Source organism: Micropterus salmoides, unplaced genomic scaffold (assembly GCF_014851395.1).
Source record: "Micropterus salmoides isolate LMB-PRFRI ecotype aquatic unplaced genomic scaffold, ASM1485139v1 Ms_hic_scaffold_5, whole genome shotgun sequence".
Taxonomy (NCBI): domain Eukaryota; kingdom Metazoa; phylum Chordata; class Actinopteri; order Centrarchiformes; family Centrarchidae; genus Micropterus; species Micropterus salmoides.
This window is the reverse complement of record NW_024044237.1, coordinates 35,534,712-35,552,407: the sequence shown is the minus strand read 5'-3', so window position 1 is coordinate 35,552,407 and position 17,696 is coordinate 35,534,712. Positions and strand designations below refer to the sequence as shown.

General features: G+C 40.2%; 2 protein-coding genes across 2 annotated transcripts; one reads left to right on the top strand and one right to left on the bottom strand.

Annotated features, from left to right (window-relative positions):
* Positions 1 to 481: 481 nt before the first annotated feature.
* LOC119888491 (transmembrane emp24 domain-containing protein 9) lies at positions 482 to 6,850 on the bottom strand. Its single transcript, XM_038699064.1, has 5 exons — positions 6,669 to 6,850; positions 4,996 to 5,096; positions 4,790 to 4,915; positions 4,287 to 4,433; positions 482 to 2,567 (listed from the first exon to the last, which is right to left on the bottom strand). Exons 1-5 carry the CDS (start codon positions 6,814 to 6,816, stop codon positions 2,418 to 2,420), a joined length of 672 nt encoding a protein of 223 aa, XP_038554992.1. The 5' UTR covers positions 6,817 to 6,850; the 3' UTR covers positions 482 to 2,417.
* Positions 6,851 to 10,454: 3,604 nt separating this feature from the next.
* tmem216 (transmembrane protein 216) lies at positions 10,455 to 17,249 on the top strand. Its single transcript, XM_038700288.1, has 6 exons — positions 10,455 to 10,510; positions 12,522 to 12,535; positions 12,624 to 12,717; positions 16,138 to 16,230; positions 16,550 to 16,751; positions 16,834 to 17,249. Exons 1-6 carry the CDS (start codon positions 10,501 to 10,503, stop codon positions 16,847 to 16,849), a joined length of 429 nt encoding a protein of 142 aa, XP_038556216.1. The 5' UTR covers positions 10,455 to 10,500; the 3' UTR covers positions 16,850 to 17,249.
* Positions 17,250 to 17,696: the final 447 nt, after the last annotated feature.

The following is a 17,696-nucleotide window of genomic DNA, read 5'->3' as shown; positions in this document are numbered from 1 at the left end:
TATTCGTTTGTGTACTTTATTAATAAGAAAAACATGTTTGTGTTCAATTATTATTGGTTTTCTCTTATATTACTGATGGGTATTTTATTCCACTTTATATTTTTAATTATTGTACTTCATTTTATTTTCCCCCTGAAATGTTTTAATCCTGGTTCAACAACATGAACCACTTTGTGACTCGGTTTTGAAAAGCGCTGTGTAAATTAATATTATTTACTAAAGAAATTATAATAAACAATGTTTGATTCTCTGCACTGCCGCAATTAAAATGATGGGAGAGAAATACTGAAGTTGTTACTCATACTGTTGGCATAAATGTAGTCGAGTTTAAATGTTTAGTGAAAAACTTTATGCCCATCAATACTGCATTACACAAAACAGATCATCCGAGGATACAGCAGAAAAGTATAAAACTAAATATTTTCCTTAAAACACAATCAGTTACAGACGATAGAAAATAAGAATAAAAGAAACTCAAAAATCATTTAAACCAAATGTGACAAAACTTTATTTCGAGTGCAAGATTTCACATGGACAAAATCTCTCTGAAAAATAAAATAAATCCAAGCCCCTCGTCCAGCCTAAACCAAAATGATTTTCAATTCTAACCCAGGAAAAAAACATCTACCAGCAACATAAAACTGTTCAACACAAACCACCAGAGGATAAGGAAGGAATAAAAACACTTCAAGAGCTGGAGAGGTGAAAACCTGCGATCGGCCGTCTGTCTCTAAAGTTTCTTTAAAATCATTTTCATTTCACTCCTCGGGTTCAGATTTATCCCACAACTCTGCTCATTTCTCGCTAACAAAATCATGTGGAAGCTCTATACGACTAATATTTAGTAAATTCGGGTCTTTGAGGTTTTGGCTGACGCAGGAATTTAACAGATTGTTTTTCTTCAGTAGATCTGCTCACTGGGTTTTTTTTTTAGCTTTTTGAAAAGTCATCAGTTTAAACGTTTCAGGCGCCGCCAGCAGGGAGCGCGAGGTTGTTTGGTTCCAGTCCTGACTGATATTCCTTTAATCCAGGAGACACAGCACGTGATGCTTTTCCTTTAAGCGACTGGTTTCTGGAAAAGAAAACAGAGAGCCACACAGGAAGGCGTCTCTGGGAACGTTTGGAGCCAACGGCTGATAAAAGCTACCGAGCCAGTTCTCGTCTGGTAGGATTAACGAAGGCGCCGACATCTAAACCCGCTTTTTAACCAAAAGGTCTCAGGACCTAAGCGACCAGACTAATCTCAGGAATCCAAAGGGCCCCTCTGAACATTCCTGTTTGTGTTGGTGCCTCCACCAGCAAACCAACACCAAGCCAGAGTCAGACAAACAGAAACATACATTCAGTTTGGACACAGTAAAAATGCAGATTCACTCGCACGCAGAAAGAAACGGAAAAACCAATAAAGAGAAAATAAAAGAGGAATCTTACGCCGTCACGAAGAACAGAAGTGTCAATCTTGAGAGCGCTTTGATGGATTGTTCTCTCCACTTGTTCGAGTAGTCAGTAGTCAGTCTGGGCGCCGACTAGATTTATATTCTGCTTCAGTATTTAACAGCTGGTGGCAAAATTAAAAGCTCCAATATACTTATATTTAACGAGTTCATGGCTAGTTAGTCCTCAGAAATAAACACTACACTTCCACGAGATGCAGGTCGTCCCATGAACGGTGGGGGCAGCACATCAAGACGCGCAGCAGACTCAACAAAAGCAACAAAGAAAGGAAAGTTTGGAGGGGAAACTAATAGAGACGCCTTCTATTCTCCATCAACTGTTCATAACGACCTCGAGTGACGCTGTTTTCAGTCAACGTTCACGCTGTTGCAAAGTCCGAACTTAAGACGTTCCTGCGTGACGTAAAACGCAGACGAACCAGATCATAAGTTCTGCTGTGGCTCAGAGGCCAAACGGCGTTTGCTTCAAACCATTTCATGTAAACAGTTGGCTCTTTAATGCTCGGCTCTGAATCTCTAGTGGCCAGTAACACATCATGTATTCTTCACAGCGAGTTAACGAGGAAGAAAAAGGGGCAAATCAATTTAAAAAACACAAATCAAATTCTTCTCATAATTATCTGCCTGGTAGTTTTGTGGCAAAGCTATCTGGGTAATAAATAGAGTTGTCGCACTTTCCCTGATAGTCTACTGCAAATGTGAGGGGCTCATTACAGACCGGGCTGGAGATGACGGCGATGTGAACAGTTATAATAATTAGAATAATAATTAACTAAAGATGTTGTTTTCAAGAAGAATCTCGCAGCTGGATTTCTCTGCGTCCCGTCTCCTCAGCAGCTCTTCCTCCAACAGAAGCGAGCGCCGCCACTCGGTACTGCATCAATCAGCAGAGGCCAAACACACAAACACACACACACTCTCACACACACACACACACACACACACACACTCCCAGGAGAAAAGTTACACCAGTTTCTTGGCCTCGAAGAAGCTCTTGAGGTGTCTCATCTGCCAGATGCCGATGGCCACCAGGATGAGGGTCTGGACAATGGACCACCAGAGGACCCGCTGGTTGGTGCTCTCGCTGGTCTGACGGAAACGCTCCTCACGGTACTGAGAGAGGACAGACGGACATTTAACGTTCTGTAACAGAAGGAACTGAAAACACACTTTGTTTCTTTAACAAATTCATTACAAGTCTTCTGAAAATTAACAAAACTATATCGACCGCACAGCTAGTCTTTCTTCGCATGTCTGGTCGGCTGGAATCAACAAACTTCTGGCAGGATTCAGGTTCATCTGACAGTCCAGGAGTTCAACGCCACTCCAGTGGAAACTGCCTTTAATGAGGGTTTTGGGTCACAATCTTTAACAAAAATGACTGAAATCCCCAAACTGCCACAAAGTGTCCCTGACTAAAACATTTGACCTGCAACTGTACATGCTGCCAGCCCAAATAACCAGAAAGATTTTAGAAAGTCTGGTAAGGGCTGACGAGATAACCGCAAAATTGAAATACCGCGCTATTGGTCAAGCCTCCCGCGGAGGAAGGCAATCACCGCAACAACCGCAGTGTTCATACTGTACCCTTCAGAGCGTGTTAAATTAATAAACGAGAAGTTCCACAACCGTAACGAGCTCTGTAACGGTTCAAGGATGGATCGCCGTGGGCTGTACGAGACCCGACTTCAAACTCGGAAGCTGTGAGTGTTGCTTTATTGTTTATTTGAAAAGGTTAGCTAACTTTGCATTAGCATATTGCGCGGCTAATGTGGCTAGCAGGCTCGGCGATGTTGGACTAACGTTGTGATCCTGAGGGGCAGGTCCAGAGAAACTGAACGGTAAGCCTCATTTGAAGTAGGGGTGGGAATCACCAGAGGCCCCACGATACGATATTATCACCATATTTATGTTGCCATTCGATTTTAAATATATTGAGATATTTTGCAATTTATTACCTTTTTCCAACTTCCAATTAGGTCCCTAAAGTCAAACTTTGTCAACATCTGTTTATCTAAAAAGATACATTTCTCTGTTTGTTCATTTTTTTCCACTTGATGGAAACGGCAAAATTCGAAAAAAAAATTCTTAATTTCACAAATAAGTTGAGGTGGTTTTTTGTGGAAAAAGAGTAAATGCGCTAAACGGGAGAATAAGTTCTAACGCAGCGAACTCGTAACTCACGTCTGATCAGCTGTTTTTGCTGTCGGCGTCTCGCCCGGTTGTGCAGAGTTCTGCACGCCTGCTGAGAATTTCCTGCAGCTCGCGGCTGCTAACGCTCATTTGTGCTGAGAAAAGAGGTGGACGCAGATCTGGGCAGGTAGCCTTCATCAGCTGTTCTGCCGAATTATGCATTCACCTCTTAAAGGTCCTTTTCAGACCCTTTGCTCTGCACACTGATCAAACGGGGTTATCACCGCATATTGTTGCTGAACGCTGCCTCTACTGAGTGCAATAAAATATTAGTGACTCTAAACGTTCATAAAATACTTCAAATCATTTATCCCCATTGATGAACAAAGGATATTATAGCGTTTAAAAACATTATCTGGAGGTGCACGCAAAACTCAGCATAACACCGGATATTCCCATAACGTGCGGAGACATGGCTGGTAGCAACTTGCCCGCTTGAAACACATTTCTGAGGACATTTCAAAAGTACGCTCATAATTCGCATGACAATTAGATGGAAACACGGCTTGTAACACATCCGGCATTACCACACGCAACCCAAGCAGATAGGGCGGTGCTGTCTTGCAGTATCAGTCGGTCCTACAGATCTGATCTTAGGAACAAATCTGATTTGCAGTCTGAACAACACCAAGGACTGACCCTCTGGTAGTTCTGCTCCTTCTGGATCTGGTCTACTTGCTCCACCAGCTGTCTGACTCTCAGCTGCAGCTCCGTCAGTTTGTCTTTGGCGGCAATCTCAGCGTAGTTGTTGGCGTGTTCGCCCACCTGGATGTCCAGGTGAACCCTCTGCAACACAAGTCCAGCAGTAAGTAATGAATGAAGTACCATTTTATTAATCTAACAGTACATAACGTAGCAACACACAGAGACACGTGTTACGATTAAAAACCAACACTGAACATAAACATAACATTTAAATGGAGTCAAATCTGCTTCAGGCAAATAGAGCTGCAGTTGTGAGCAAATAACTTACGCTTATCTGGTTATGTACAACATACACAGGAGCTAAAATGAGAGGCACTGGAGGAAAATAGTACTGTGAACAGCAGGACACAGTTTCTTTGTATCTGAAAGCAGCTTTAAAGATCCAACTTAAGGTAGAAACAAAATGTGTGAACAGAATCTGAGAGATGCCTCCTCACCAGCATGCCTCCAGCAAACAGGGAGAACTTGGAGGAGTTGGAGTGCAGACAGATCTGATGCTCTCCAGGTGTGTGTGATGTGAAGGTGAACCTTCCCTCGGAGCCGTACTGCCGAGACAGAATCACCTGCAGGAAACACACCAGTTAAAAGCAGCAGACGTTACTTCTGCTGTTCACGTTGTGCAGCGTTTGATCTTTCTGTTCACCTTGTCATCAGGATCTTTGACTTCCACAAACATCCCCAGACCCTGAGTGGCCGGCAGGTACTCTTCTGTCTGCTTATCGTACAGCTGAGTCCGATAGTTTCCTGCAGAGAAAGACGGCAAGTTAAACTCTCCTCATCTCAGCCCAAAGCCCGCATCTCATGGTCTCTCTAAATAAATCAGACGCTTTGAAAAGTGGATTTGTGAGTTAAAATAATTTTGTCACAAATACAGTTAACAGCCTGGTTCACGTTACACCGGCGACTGTGTGTTTTTAAATCAAGAAACATGATGTGATTGTTAAAATGCCACGCAGAGGCGCTGCAGCTGTTTGTTAGACGAGGACAGGCGTGCTTTCGTACGCTGATGCAACACAGACAAACTTGTCAAATATTGTGTCGTCTCATTTCGACAAAGCTGCTCGCTGGTGATGCTAATTTTAATTTCGCAAGCTCTATGGATGATAGGTTAAAAATTTTATTTTGTTGAAGAAATAAGTGACTTTCATTCAACATCTTAAGCATTATATTATTGATTAAATGTGTACTTCTATCCCTAACAGTGATGCTGTGATCCTTTATTTATAACAAAAGGTGAAATGTAGTGTTTGCCAGAGGTCAGAGGTCACTCCAGGAGCTGGGAGGGAGTTATCACATGATCAATACAAAACTACACCAGTAGTATGGAGTCTGTTCTGGCTTTTACTGTGTGCACAGAGTACTTCTCTATGTGCAGGCTCCCCCACAGGTATTTAGAGAAGTTCAAGACTTCCTGTCAGTGTTGAGTGATGAACTACAGCTTAACTCACTGGTATAACTTTGTTCAGCACTTTGGTTGTTTTTAAATGCGCTTTATAAATAAACTTGACTGGTTACTAGTTGGTTGAGATCTGGCGATACCTAAAAGCGAACAAGTTTCTCCTAAATGACAGCAGCTCAAATCTATCACCATTACTGGTGTTTTATATATATATAGTTATACTATAGAGAATAATGCAGCTGAATTAAATTCAACTTTATTTATATCTCTCCAATTCATTCCACTTTTATTACAGAGCAGGTCTGGACTCTTTGTAATATTATGAATCAAGTCACTATCAGCAAAATCCACAGCAGAACCCAAAATATGTTTCTGTATCATTCATAAAAAAAAAACCAACACGTTAATGCTGAGATAACATGAAGATTTGATTATACTGAATAACAAAACTACACATTACTTATCAGCCATCTAAATATCAGCCACTTAAAAAGCAGCGTATGGTTCGACCATTCATACAGGTGAGCTGTTAGAGGCCAGTCAGGTGAGCAAACACCTGCATTTGCTGTGAATAGTTAGTGTGAAACATGAACCAGGACCTTCAACATGTCAAACACTTGAGTCAACTTACTTTACAGGATCTTAATGTGTTTCCGGAGTAGTTTTAAACTCTTTATTTAGCTACACTGACATGACAAATACCGCTGCATGTTTTAACACGGAGGAGAAATGAAAATACGTAACGCCGTTTCGGACTAAATACTCTTTACTGAGCTGTAAATCAACAGATCTGTTCGTGGACTTCATCGGCTAACTGAGCCAACTTTAGCTCAGTTAGCCGATTAGCTAACTGAGCTAAAGTTGGAGAGCTAGCAGTTAGCATTAGCCTGAGACTTCCCGCCGCCGCTGAAACTCACCGATAATCATCGTCTCGTCCGGGATCTCCTCTATGAAACATTTCTTCTCGGTCTCTCCGATGTGAAAGTACAAAGAGGAGACGACGCTGTAGAAAACGTTGAGAAGTAAAAGTGACAACACACACGACCGCATCCTGACAGACACCATCTTCCTGCCGGGAGAGAGCTCGACTGAGCGTGCGCGGACACAGCAATGCCACGTAAACCCTCGCACGGCTCTGGCCAATCAGCGAGCCGTAAAAGGCAGCTGGGTGTTGTAGTTCTAAACGCTTTGCAGACGTCGAAGCACATCACATTAGCAAAAAGTACAAAGTGAACACTTTGTTGTAACATTTCTTTTATATATCCACAGAAGTTAAATAACAGGAATTCTTTATACCACATTAAATGTAACATACAGGTATATTTAACCCATTTAAACTCCAAACGTGTCGTTACTAGTTTTACATTTTTTTATTACTTTATTTTATGGACAAGGCACGTTAATGAAGGTCAGAATAAAAATATAAGATGTAAATATGCCAATGTTTAGCAAGAATGCAAATTCACATCCCTTCAGATTATATGATATTTCATTATAAAATAAGCTACACATGAGTATATCAAACCACATTATAATCACTATCTTGTTACTGCTGTTCATGTTTTATTCCCTCAGATGCACATGTAAAAATATCCACTGCAGAATTAGTTCCTGGGTGTTTGCGTGCATGTTCATAAATAACTGCATATATATCCCTATTCTTCTATATATAGAAGTAGGTGATATGTTACATGTGTGTTGCCTGAAAGGACTACAAACTTTCATTTCATTGTACAACTTTGTGTATTATATCCATCCATCGTCAGCAGGGCTACACCCTGGACAGGTCGCCAGTCCACAGACAAACAACCACTCACACCTAAGACAATTGTTAGAGACACCCATCAACCTAGCCTGCACGTCTTTGCCGGAGCACCTGGAGAGAACACACGGGGAGAACATGCAAACTCCACACAGAAAGGCCGGGACAACAGGGGTTTGAACCCATGACCTTCTTGCTGTGACACAACAGTGCCAACCACTGTACCACCCACTGTACCACTGCGCCGCCCCCTTATGTTTTATAATGTTACACAAATTACTTTGATCCTGTGTAAAGTAATCAACATTTTTTACCAGATGCAACAGGTGATGTAAAAAATATTTTATGTTTTATTTTCTATTTCACCCTTTTGAAAATTATACTTTTAAAATTATTATATGTAATGTGGGTTTTTTTCAACTTCTGAGTACTTCTTCCACCACTGATACAGCAGAAGTAGTAGTAGTAGTAGTAGTACTTTTACTTTAGTAAATGAGCCGAGTACTTCTCCCACCTCTGGTACAGCAGTAGTCGTAGTACTTTAGTAAATGAGCCGAGTACTTCTCCCACCTCTGGTACAGCAGTAGTAGTAGTACTTTAGTAAATGAGCCGAGTACTTCTCCCTCCTCTGGTACAGCAGTAGTCGTAGTACTTTAGTAAATGAGCCGAGTACTTCTCCCTCCTCTGGTACAGCAGTAGTCGTAGTACTTTAGTAAATGAGCCGAGTACTTCTCCCACCTCTGGTACAGCAGTAGTCGTAGTACTTTAGTAAATGAGCCGAGTACTTCTCCCACCTCTGGTACAGCAGTAGTCGTAGTACTTTAGTAAATGAGCCGAGTACTTCTCCCACCTCTGGTACAGCAGTAGTCGTAGTACTTTAGTAAATGAGCCGAGTACTTCTCCCACCTCTGGTACAGCAGTAGTCGTAGTACTTTAGTAAATGAGCCGAGTACTTCTCCCACCTCTGGTACAGCAGTAGTCGTAGTACTTTAGTAAATGAGCCGAGTACTTCTCCCTCCTCTGGTACAGCAGTAGTCGTAGTACTTTAGTAAATGAGCCGAGTACTTCTCCCACCTCTGTTACAGCAGTAGTCGTAGTACTTTAGTAAATGAGCCGAGTACTTCTCCCACCTCTGGTACAGCAGTAGTCGTAGTACTTTAGTAAATGAGCCGAGTACTTCTCCCTCCTCTGGTACAGCAGTAGTCGTAGTACTTTAGTAAATGAGCCGAGTACTTCTCCCACCTCTGTTACAGCAGTAGTAGTAGTACTTTAGTAAATGAGCTGAGTACTTCTCCCACCTCTGGTACAGCAGTAGTAGTAGTACTTTAGTAAATGAGCTGAGTACTTCTCCCACCTCTGGTACAGCAGTAGTAGTAGTACTTTAGTAAATGAGCTGAGTACTTCTCCCTCCTCTGGCTCAGCAGGGGCAGCAGTACCACATACGGCCTGCAGGGGGCAGCCAGTGAAACCTGCTCCGGTTTAGTGTAAAACCGAAGAAGAGACACTGAGCATTATGCAGATGATGGGGCCGTATGGATGAGAGGAAGAAATGAGACATATGTGTTAGAGAACATTAGGAAAGCAATAGGGAAAGTAGAGAAGTGGTCATTCAAGTGGGGATTTAAAATATCAACAAGCAAATCCTGTTATATGGTGTTCACAAACAAGCGAAAGTGTCATGTAGAAAAGCTTTTTCTATATCAGCAGCCAATGGAAAAAGTAAATGAATTTAAGAATTTGGGATTGTGGTTTGATAGTAAGTACACATGGAAAACACACATAAAGCAATTGGAAACTAAATGCAAACAAGTTATTAATTTACTGAGAGCGGTGGCGGGATGTGACTGGGGTGCAGATAAACAGTCACTAACTGACATATATAGAGCATGCATGAGGTCATCAATAGATTATGGTTGCATAGTATATGATGCAGCAGCAAAAACAACATTGGAAAAAATAAATTATTATTATTATCTAAAAATCTATACAGATGGATCTAAAAACAAACAGGAATGTGTGGGAATTGGAATAAATATACCAGAATTCAAAATAAATATCTCAAAACGATTATCAGATAGGCTATCCGTATATACAGCATACAGTTATTATAGCATTACAGTGGGTTGAAGAGGTCAGACCTGATAGGGTGATATTATGCACAGACTCCTTAGCAGTTATTAAAAGCATTCAGCCAATGACATCTGTCAGAGATGACCTACTGATAGAAATGTTTCACATCTTATTAAGATTACATCGGGGAGGGATAGATGTTCAGTTTTGCTGGGTGCCAGCTCATGAGGGAGGAAATGGAAATGAGATTGCAGACAAACTAGCAAAAGAGGCATTACAAAAGGAAATAACAGTTCAAATACCTCTAGGAGAAGGAGAAGGAAAAACAGCCATTAAGAAGAAAGGTACTGAAATATGGCAGAAATGGTGGGAGGAAGACAGGAAAGGAAGGAGTTACTATAAAATACAAAAGTCTGTCAGTAATATAAATTATAGCGAAAGGAGCAGGCTGGAGGAAATTATTATGACCAGACTGAGAGTAGATCACACAGGACTGAATGGCACCTTGTTTTTATTGGGGAAAAGGAATAGTGAAAAGTGTGTAAACTGTGGGGTTAAAGAAAATGTTGAACATCATTTTGCACTGCATATTGTTTGAGTTGGAAAGACAGATATTTCAAGACAGGGTTCAGGAAGCAGGGCGGGACTGGAATCTGATGGGGGTGTTGGGAACAGAAGGAGAAGAAAAGGGTGTAAGAATCACCAGGAAGGCATTATTTAAATTTCTTAAAGACACTGGGCTGGTGAGCAGAATATGAGAGCACCTTATTGAGGTTGATAGCTGAGTGATGTGATGTTACAGACTCCAGTACAGCAGGGGGCGGTATGCACTTAAAAGATGTTTGCAATCCGCCGTTAAAGAAGAAGAAGAAGAAGAAGAGTCACTTCCTCCCAAGCTGTTTCCATGACAATCCGACATGGCGCCCGGTAAGTCCCACATTATTTCTGCCAAACAAACACGCAAATAGAGGCTAAAAGCGAGTTTTACAATAAAAACTGTTGAGCAGCTGTGATGGTTCAACAATGAACCGCGAGCCACGAACACCTGCAGAGAAACGGTCGTAATCTCCGCCTGCGTGCTGTAAAGTTAGCCGGTGTGTTAGCTTCTAATTCACGTTATTATCGCGTGTTAATATCAGATACAGACAGTTTAACATTACAGCGTTACACAAAAAGTTCAAAACCTTAACCAGAAACTAACTTACACTGTTACAGACAGCTGCTAACAAAGCTGTTTTTCTACTGAAGTACCTTTAAAAATACTCTGCTACCAGTAAAAGTACTGCTTTGACAATGTTACTTAAGTAAAAGTATGTAAATATAATCAGGAAAATGTACTTGAAGTATTTAAAAGTACTCAACGGAGAATGAGAAATTACAGTCATTTATTTTAGATCATTAGATTATTATTCCACATGCATTCAGGGTTTTCTTGCTCTAATTGTTTTTATCGGACTGCAGCTAATAATTATTTTCATTCTGGATCAATCTGCTGATTATTGTCTCTGTTCATCGATTGTAAACCTTCTGAAAATAGTGAGAAATGTTTGTTCTGCCAGTCAAAACCTCAAAATTATTAAAAAACACATTAAAATAATGAACAGGTAAAGCAGCAAATCTTCATGCTTTTACCAATCAGCTAATGCACAAGCGGTACTTTTATGAACTGTTTAGAGATTAATTTATAACTAAACTTCATATTTTATAAACTTTTAGCTTTGTGTGTAAAAATCTGACTTTTTAAAGTAAAGATAAATGTAGTGAAGTAAAAATATCTCCCTCTGAGATGGAGTAGAAGTAGAAAGTGACTCAAGTACAAATACCTCTAATTTGTACTTATGTAAAGTACTTGAGTAAATGTACTTAGTTACTGTCCACCTCTGAACGACCACTTTCTATGACATCTTGTATTTTTCTATTCTAGTTTTTCTTTAATGTGTATTTTCGTATCTGGAGCTGCTGCAAAAAGTGAATTTCCCCAGTGTGGGATCAATAAAGTCTCTTCTCTCCTATTCTAGTTAAATGTTGTGTTTTCCACCACTGGCGCGAATATAATTGGTAACATACTGGAATCTCTACTACTGCGGTTATTACTGCGTCCACGACTGCTGCCACCGAAGAAACTGACGCTATTGATGAGTTTGTCATCGGAGTGTAAAATGTGAAAAACTGTGTTTTATTTTAATTTTTTATATATATTTAATAAAAAAAAAGCTTCACAGGGCAGGAGGTATGTACAGCAATTGTAAGTCGCTTTGGATAAAAGCGTCAGATAAATGAATAAATGTAAATATATTCAGCAGTATAGAGTTAATAATAAATATGTTTGATTGCGCGGTGATTGTACAGATATGTCAGATGATCTGAGCAGAGCTGGGTGATAATGACAACACATATAAACATTATATTATCTATATAAATGTTAATGATTTCACAAGATATTTACATTTACTCATTTAGCTGATGCTTTTATCCAAAGCAACTTACAGTTGCTGTATATGTCAGAGGTCGCACGCCTCTGGAGCAATGAGGGGTTAAATGTCTTGCTCAGGGACACAATGGTGGATGTCTCACAGTGGGGAATTGAACCCAAAGACATGTGTGTTAACCACTGCTCCATCACCACCCATATTAACAAACAAGTCAGTGTTGACAGTCCCTGCAGCCCGTCAGCTCCTTAATTTCATAGTTTCTTTCATAAACTTTCTTCAGTTAATACTGATGTTTTCCAAACATTTACTCCAATAAAGTAAAATTAAAGATACTTTTAGAGATAATACACGAGCCTTTGCCTGGGCTTTCTCCTCACCCGCCTGCTCAGTATATTAATTTGTTATTTTTGATCGTCAGAGAAAAACTACTCTTGTATAACCGTATAGATGTAACATTGAGACATGAGTTCGCCTCTAACGGCTGTATTTTCTGTCTCTTTCTGCAGGGATCCAACCGATCGTATCCTTCACGTGAAGCTGATGCAGAGCTGTCCGTCTGTGTGTTACTGATGTGTCCCTCTGTTGTCCTTGACTCGCTCTTTCTTCAGCTTTCGTCCACTCCTCTGCAGGTCCTCTTCTACCTGAACAGCTGGTACTTTGCTGCCTTCTGCCTGGCGGAGATTCTGATGTTCATCTACAAAGGTCTGTAAGAAGCCGCGCAGCTTCCGCCGTCTGCACTGCACCTCGTTAGTGATGAAGTTCACAAAGCAGTTGGCTGTTTGGAAGCAGTCAGTGTGGCGACATCTGCTGGACGCAGCTTGGTGTTACACTTGTCCAGAAGGATTGAAAGCCAGACACGATGAACTCGGTCAAAGTATTAAGTCGAGACACGGGTCAAACTGCCCCCCCCCACAACTTTACTCACATCACAGTGAAACCTTACAAGCTGAAATTATACAGAAATAATAGCTTTTTTAAAAATGTACAACTTTTTATGTTTTTGATATGCAAATAAAGTATTTCCTCATTAATTATGCGCTGATTTGCATATCACCCAAATCCATTTTCCAGCTCATTAATAAGAGTCAGATGGATTTATTTTGGTTTTATTGATAATAAACCAAATGGGTAGACATTTGCATAACGGTTTTTATCATATGTTTTTTTTTTTTATGGATTTACTCATAATGTAACAAGTCGCCTTAAACCAAAACAGCAAGTGAAAAGTACACAGAAAGCCTAATTCACTCACTTCCGCTTCCGGCTCATGGGACCTTATTTCAGAAAAAATATGTAAGGTAGTGAATGGCGAGAGACAACTTATCTTTTTATCCCGTTAAAATTGAGCCCTGAATTACACACATGATGTTGGTCAATTTAAAATATAATTTTGCAAGTCAAGAATGTTAGCGCAGTAAAGCTAGCTAATGTTTATTGCTTTCTTGCTGCTATGATGCTACTAGCTAGATAACTTAGCTAAGTTCCACGTAGAAATCTATCTCACCTGATGTGTTTAATCCAAGGACTCCTGGTCCTTTTGTCACGTCATCCACTCATGTAAATGTTTTTATTTATATGAAGGGAAACAAAATTCATGTGGCCGCTGACAATTCAGAATATCTTGAATACAATGCAGTGATCAGCAGCTTGCTTTTTTTAAGCCTAAGTTACTTTTTTTTGGACAAGGCGGATCTGTTTCTTCTATATTTACATTGCATTTCTTCTTTTCCTATTGTGCAAGTAAACCTTTCTCAAATAAGCTTTATTTGTTATTTAACATTTCTTGTTGCAAGCTATTTTTCAGAGAACTTTTAGCAAACGCTTTCCAAAATCAGCCATTTCAAAAAGTGGTGGCGGGGACATGTCCCCAGCGTCCCCAGTGTAAATGACACCTATGTATTCGTGCTGGATTTTGTCCTGTCTTACCGTTATTATGTTTTTGCATATTTACGAGCTCAGTCATGCGAGCAGCAGTGTTTTAGAGGTCATTTTAATCTGCTTAAATTAAAGTGTGAGAGAACACCGGCATTAGCTTTGTGGCTAATTTAGCAACAAGGCAGCGTTATCTGCTGTTGGCGATGTTAGAAAATATTTAGAAGTAATAAATTAGACAGAAATGAGAGGACCGGTCGCTAGAACTGCCAAACTGTTTCAGAAATAAATCTACAATCACGTCTGTCAGCAGCGTAGCCTCCAACACCAGGTTACCGAAACGTTAAACGCGCTGCTGAGCCCAGAGAGGGCGGTGAAAAACGTGTGTGAGCGCTACCAGGAGCTCCTCACCGTAGCTCTGGCAGCGCCGGTGTTCTGTCGATTTCTGCTACCCATCGAGATGCGCTACTTAGCGGTTCTGCGCATGCGTATGACCCACAAGCGTGGTTTGTTTCCACGCCCATAAATCTGTGCCACCTTGCTGTTGTGCATGCAGTCGAGACAGCGGCTGATCGTCAGCAACATCAAAAAATAAAATCAGAACACGCTACCCCTGATATCTTAAATAAAGATGGCTTCATATAGTATTTCAACATGCTCCCCATCTCCTTACAGTACACATGGAGTGAGTAGTGGTGCAATATAAAAAGATTTTGTAGTGGGAGCTTGATATGCTGAATACGCTGCCCCTGAAATGATGTTATAATATAATAAAAAAAACAGAAGATGTCATAATACTGTGAGAGTTATAACTTTATGGGATTGGAAATGGGAACACATAAGGTGGCATTTTTCGATAGGACAGCATAGATCGTCAGAACACCGGCTCTGAGCTGGGAAAACTATGCAACACTCAGGACCTGAGGGAAGGATCCGACTCTCTGTTTCTTATTTTTAATAATCATATTCAAATTCAATTCAGCTTTATTGGCATGAATGTATGACAATATTGCCAAAGCTACGTATAAATTACAGAAAAATCTATTTCATTAAATAAGTAAATAAAACGTAAAAAGTTGTTTGTATGTGTTAATAAAAAAAAAATAATAATAATTATAAATATATCGGCTGTTATAAATGCAGATGCAGATATATGTGCAAGTAGCTTATATCTGCAAAACGATAAATCGGTCGGGCTCTAATATGAACTAACATTGTCCTCTAGAAAACAAACTGTTTCTTACATGTTATGAAAGTCTGATGAAAATAGTTGCAAAATAACTTAAAATCTGAAAACTGACGGATTGAAACAGAATCATCATTTTGAGCAGCTGTGTCTCGCCTTAAGAGAATATCGTGTTCATTAAATGTGAACACGTTTAACGGGAGGCTGTGACTTGTCCTTTTTATTGTGGCAGCTTTAAGTAAAACTGGCGCGACTTGCTGCTGATGTGTGTCTTGTTCATAGTGGTCATGTGAAGTTTGGTGCATTTTGCTGTGATACTTCTGCTCTATAAGGTCTAACACGTTAACAGTTAAGCCTGGTGAAGTTTTCAGTTAATCTCCACATTTTGACCTGTAAATCCAGGCAGACTCCTGGCAAGAAAAGACAAAAATACAAAAGAGAAATCTTAAATTCTTCCCAGCTGATTAGAAACCCAGTTACTCAAATACAAGACCAAGAAATCAGCGTTCTCCAGGAGCAGGTTTCTCTAATCGCCTCCCCTCGATCACTAAAACCAGGCTTCTCCTTTAGAAATCAGTGTTCTGCAGAATGCAAGTAAAAAATATACATCTGCTGTCTTAAGATGCTATATGTCACTGGGAGAGTATAACGATGCAGATTATTCTACTGAAATGGGTTAAAACCCAGTTTACGTTGTTTACGCAGTTTATGTTGAGCCACAAAAGTGTCGAGGAAAGATTTGGGTGTTTATTCCTTAAAGTAGAGCATCAAGAGCCCCATGCTGGAGGTCCAAATCACCTACTGAGAGGACGTTCATACAAATCTCATTAGACTCTGAAGTATAATCAGCATATAGTAATTTAAATTATATTTAATTATTGTCCTCAGGCAGGTCAGAGAATCTTTATTTCCATTACATCACATTTATTCACTTAGCTGACGCTTTTATCCAAAGCAGCTTACGATTGCTATACATGTCAGAGGTCTCGCGCCTCTGGGTTAAGTTCAAGCTTTTCTACTTTTGGACACATAAACTTAATCTTTCTTCCGTTTCTTGTGTGCAGGGCTTTTACTGCCCTACCCGTCAGATAATCTGGTTCTGGATGTGGTGCTGCTGCTGCTCTTCCTCGGTCTGGAGACTCTCAGGATCTTTTACGGTGAGCGAATGAAACACCCGCCTGATCTGTGCGATCAGTAACATTTTTAAGCACACGAGCAGGTTCAGTCTGAAAACGGTGTGCAACTTTTTTTTACCGTTTCCAGGCTGATCAGTTTTTTGTCTAACTGAGTACCAATACTTTTATTCAGTGTTATTCAGTTAGCGGGACAAATGAAACCCTTTCAGAGTGTAAATCCTAAAATATCTCAAGCTGAAAACGAGACTGGCCGTCGTTCTTTTTTTCCTGGCTGAAAAGTTCACTAAACTGGCTAAATAATAAAACTGCAGTCATGTGACCTCAGTGTGCTGTTGTTCAGGCTGGAAGGGGAACCTGTGTGAGCGCTCTCTGGCCTCGTGTGCGTCGCTCCTCATCCTGGTTCCCTGTACGGCGCTGGCTGTTTACTACCTGCTGCTGCAGACCTTCGTCCTGCGGCTGGAGTTCCTCCTCAGCGCCGTCCTGCTCTGCTTCTACAGCCTCGAGCTCCTGCTCGGACTCCTCTCCATATCCGCCTTCTCCAGGTGACCCGATCCTGCAGGTTCTGATCGTCTGATGTGGATGACGGGGAACATTGAAGTTCACACCTTTTTGCGTTTCTTGTAGGTCCAAAGTGTGCTGAAGAAGAAACATTTGAGCAGTTTGACTTGACCTGAAACACAGAGCAGCAGGAAGGATCAACACTGGAGGTTAAACGTACGGCGCTTTGCTCAGATGCCACTTTGTAAATAAAACATTGTATATTTTCTTACTAAAATGTAAATCTGATGGACACTGTTAGTTTTCTACAAACTGTTTGTACTGAGATCAAGAGACAGATTGTGATGATGGACGGAGCTGTTGTAAATAAGAGCCGAGCTGAAATAAACCAGCATCTTGGAGGTAATAAGAGTTTGTGGGACTGCAGGCTGTCAGATGCTCTGCACCTGTAAACTCACAGAGGGACTGTTGGGACGGCGAATTGAGCTGCAGGAAGCTCGTCAGCTCGGAATGGTTGAATAAAGATTTGAGCAAAAATCTTATTTTTATTGGTTAATGCATTCTTCAATTTTCTGCCACTTATCTGGGTCCAGGTCAATTTAATGAATTATATCATTAGGAATTATTATTAATTCAATTTTTTCAATTCAATTCATTTTTATTGGCATGAAAGGGAGAAATTAGCAGTAAAAGTGTGTTCAAAAAATAAAAATGAAATATTAAAAAAAGTAAAAGTGTGTGGGTTAAAAAATAAAAATTAATTAAAATAAATAAAGTAAAAAATAAAAATGAAATATTAAAATAAAACAGTAAGTGTGTTTAAAATTTTTTTAATGAAAATTAAAATTTTTTTTTTAATGAAATATAAAAAAGTAAACGTGTGTGTCTTAAATAAAAAAATAAAACAGTAAAAGTGTGTGTGTTAAAAAATAAAAATGAAAATAAATAAAACAGTAAACGTGTGTGTGTGTGTGTGTGTGTGTGTGTGT

Excerpts from the sequence above, each read along its gene's own strand:
- tmem216 (XM_038700288.1), top strand. Across the intron at positions 12,718-16,137 it reads TCTGATGTTCATCTACAAAG|GGCTTTTACTGCCCTACCCG; the intron begins GTCTGTAAGAAG and ends TCTTGTGTGCAG. Across the intron at positions 16,231-16,549 it reads GACTCTCAGGATCTTTTACG|GCTGGAAGGGGAACCTGTGT; the intron begins GTGAGCGAATGA and ends GCTGTTGTTCAG.
- LOC119888491 (XM_038699064.1), bottom strand. The coding sequence starts at position 6,816 with ATGGTGTCTGTCAGGATGCGGTCGTGTGTGTTGTCACTTTTACTTCTC. Across the intron at positions 5,097-6,668 it reads GGACGAGACGATGATTATCG|GAAACTATCGGACTCAGCTG; the intron begins GTGAGTTTCAGC and ends CTTTCTCTGCAG. Across the intron at positions 4,434-4,789 it reads TGTTTGCTGGAGGCATGCTG|AGGGTTCACCTGGACATCCA; the intron begins GTGAGGAGGCAT and ends CTTGTGTTGCAG.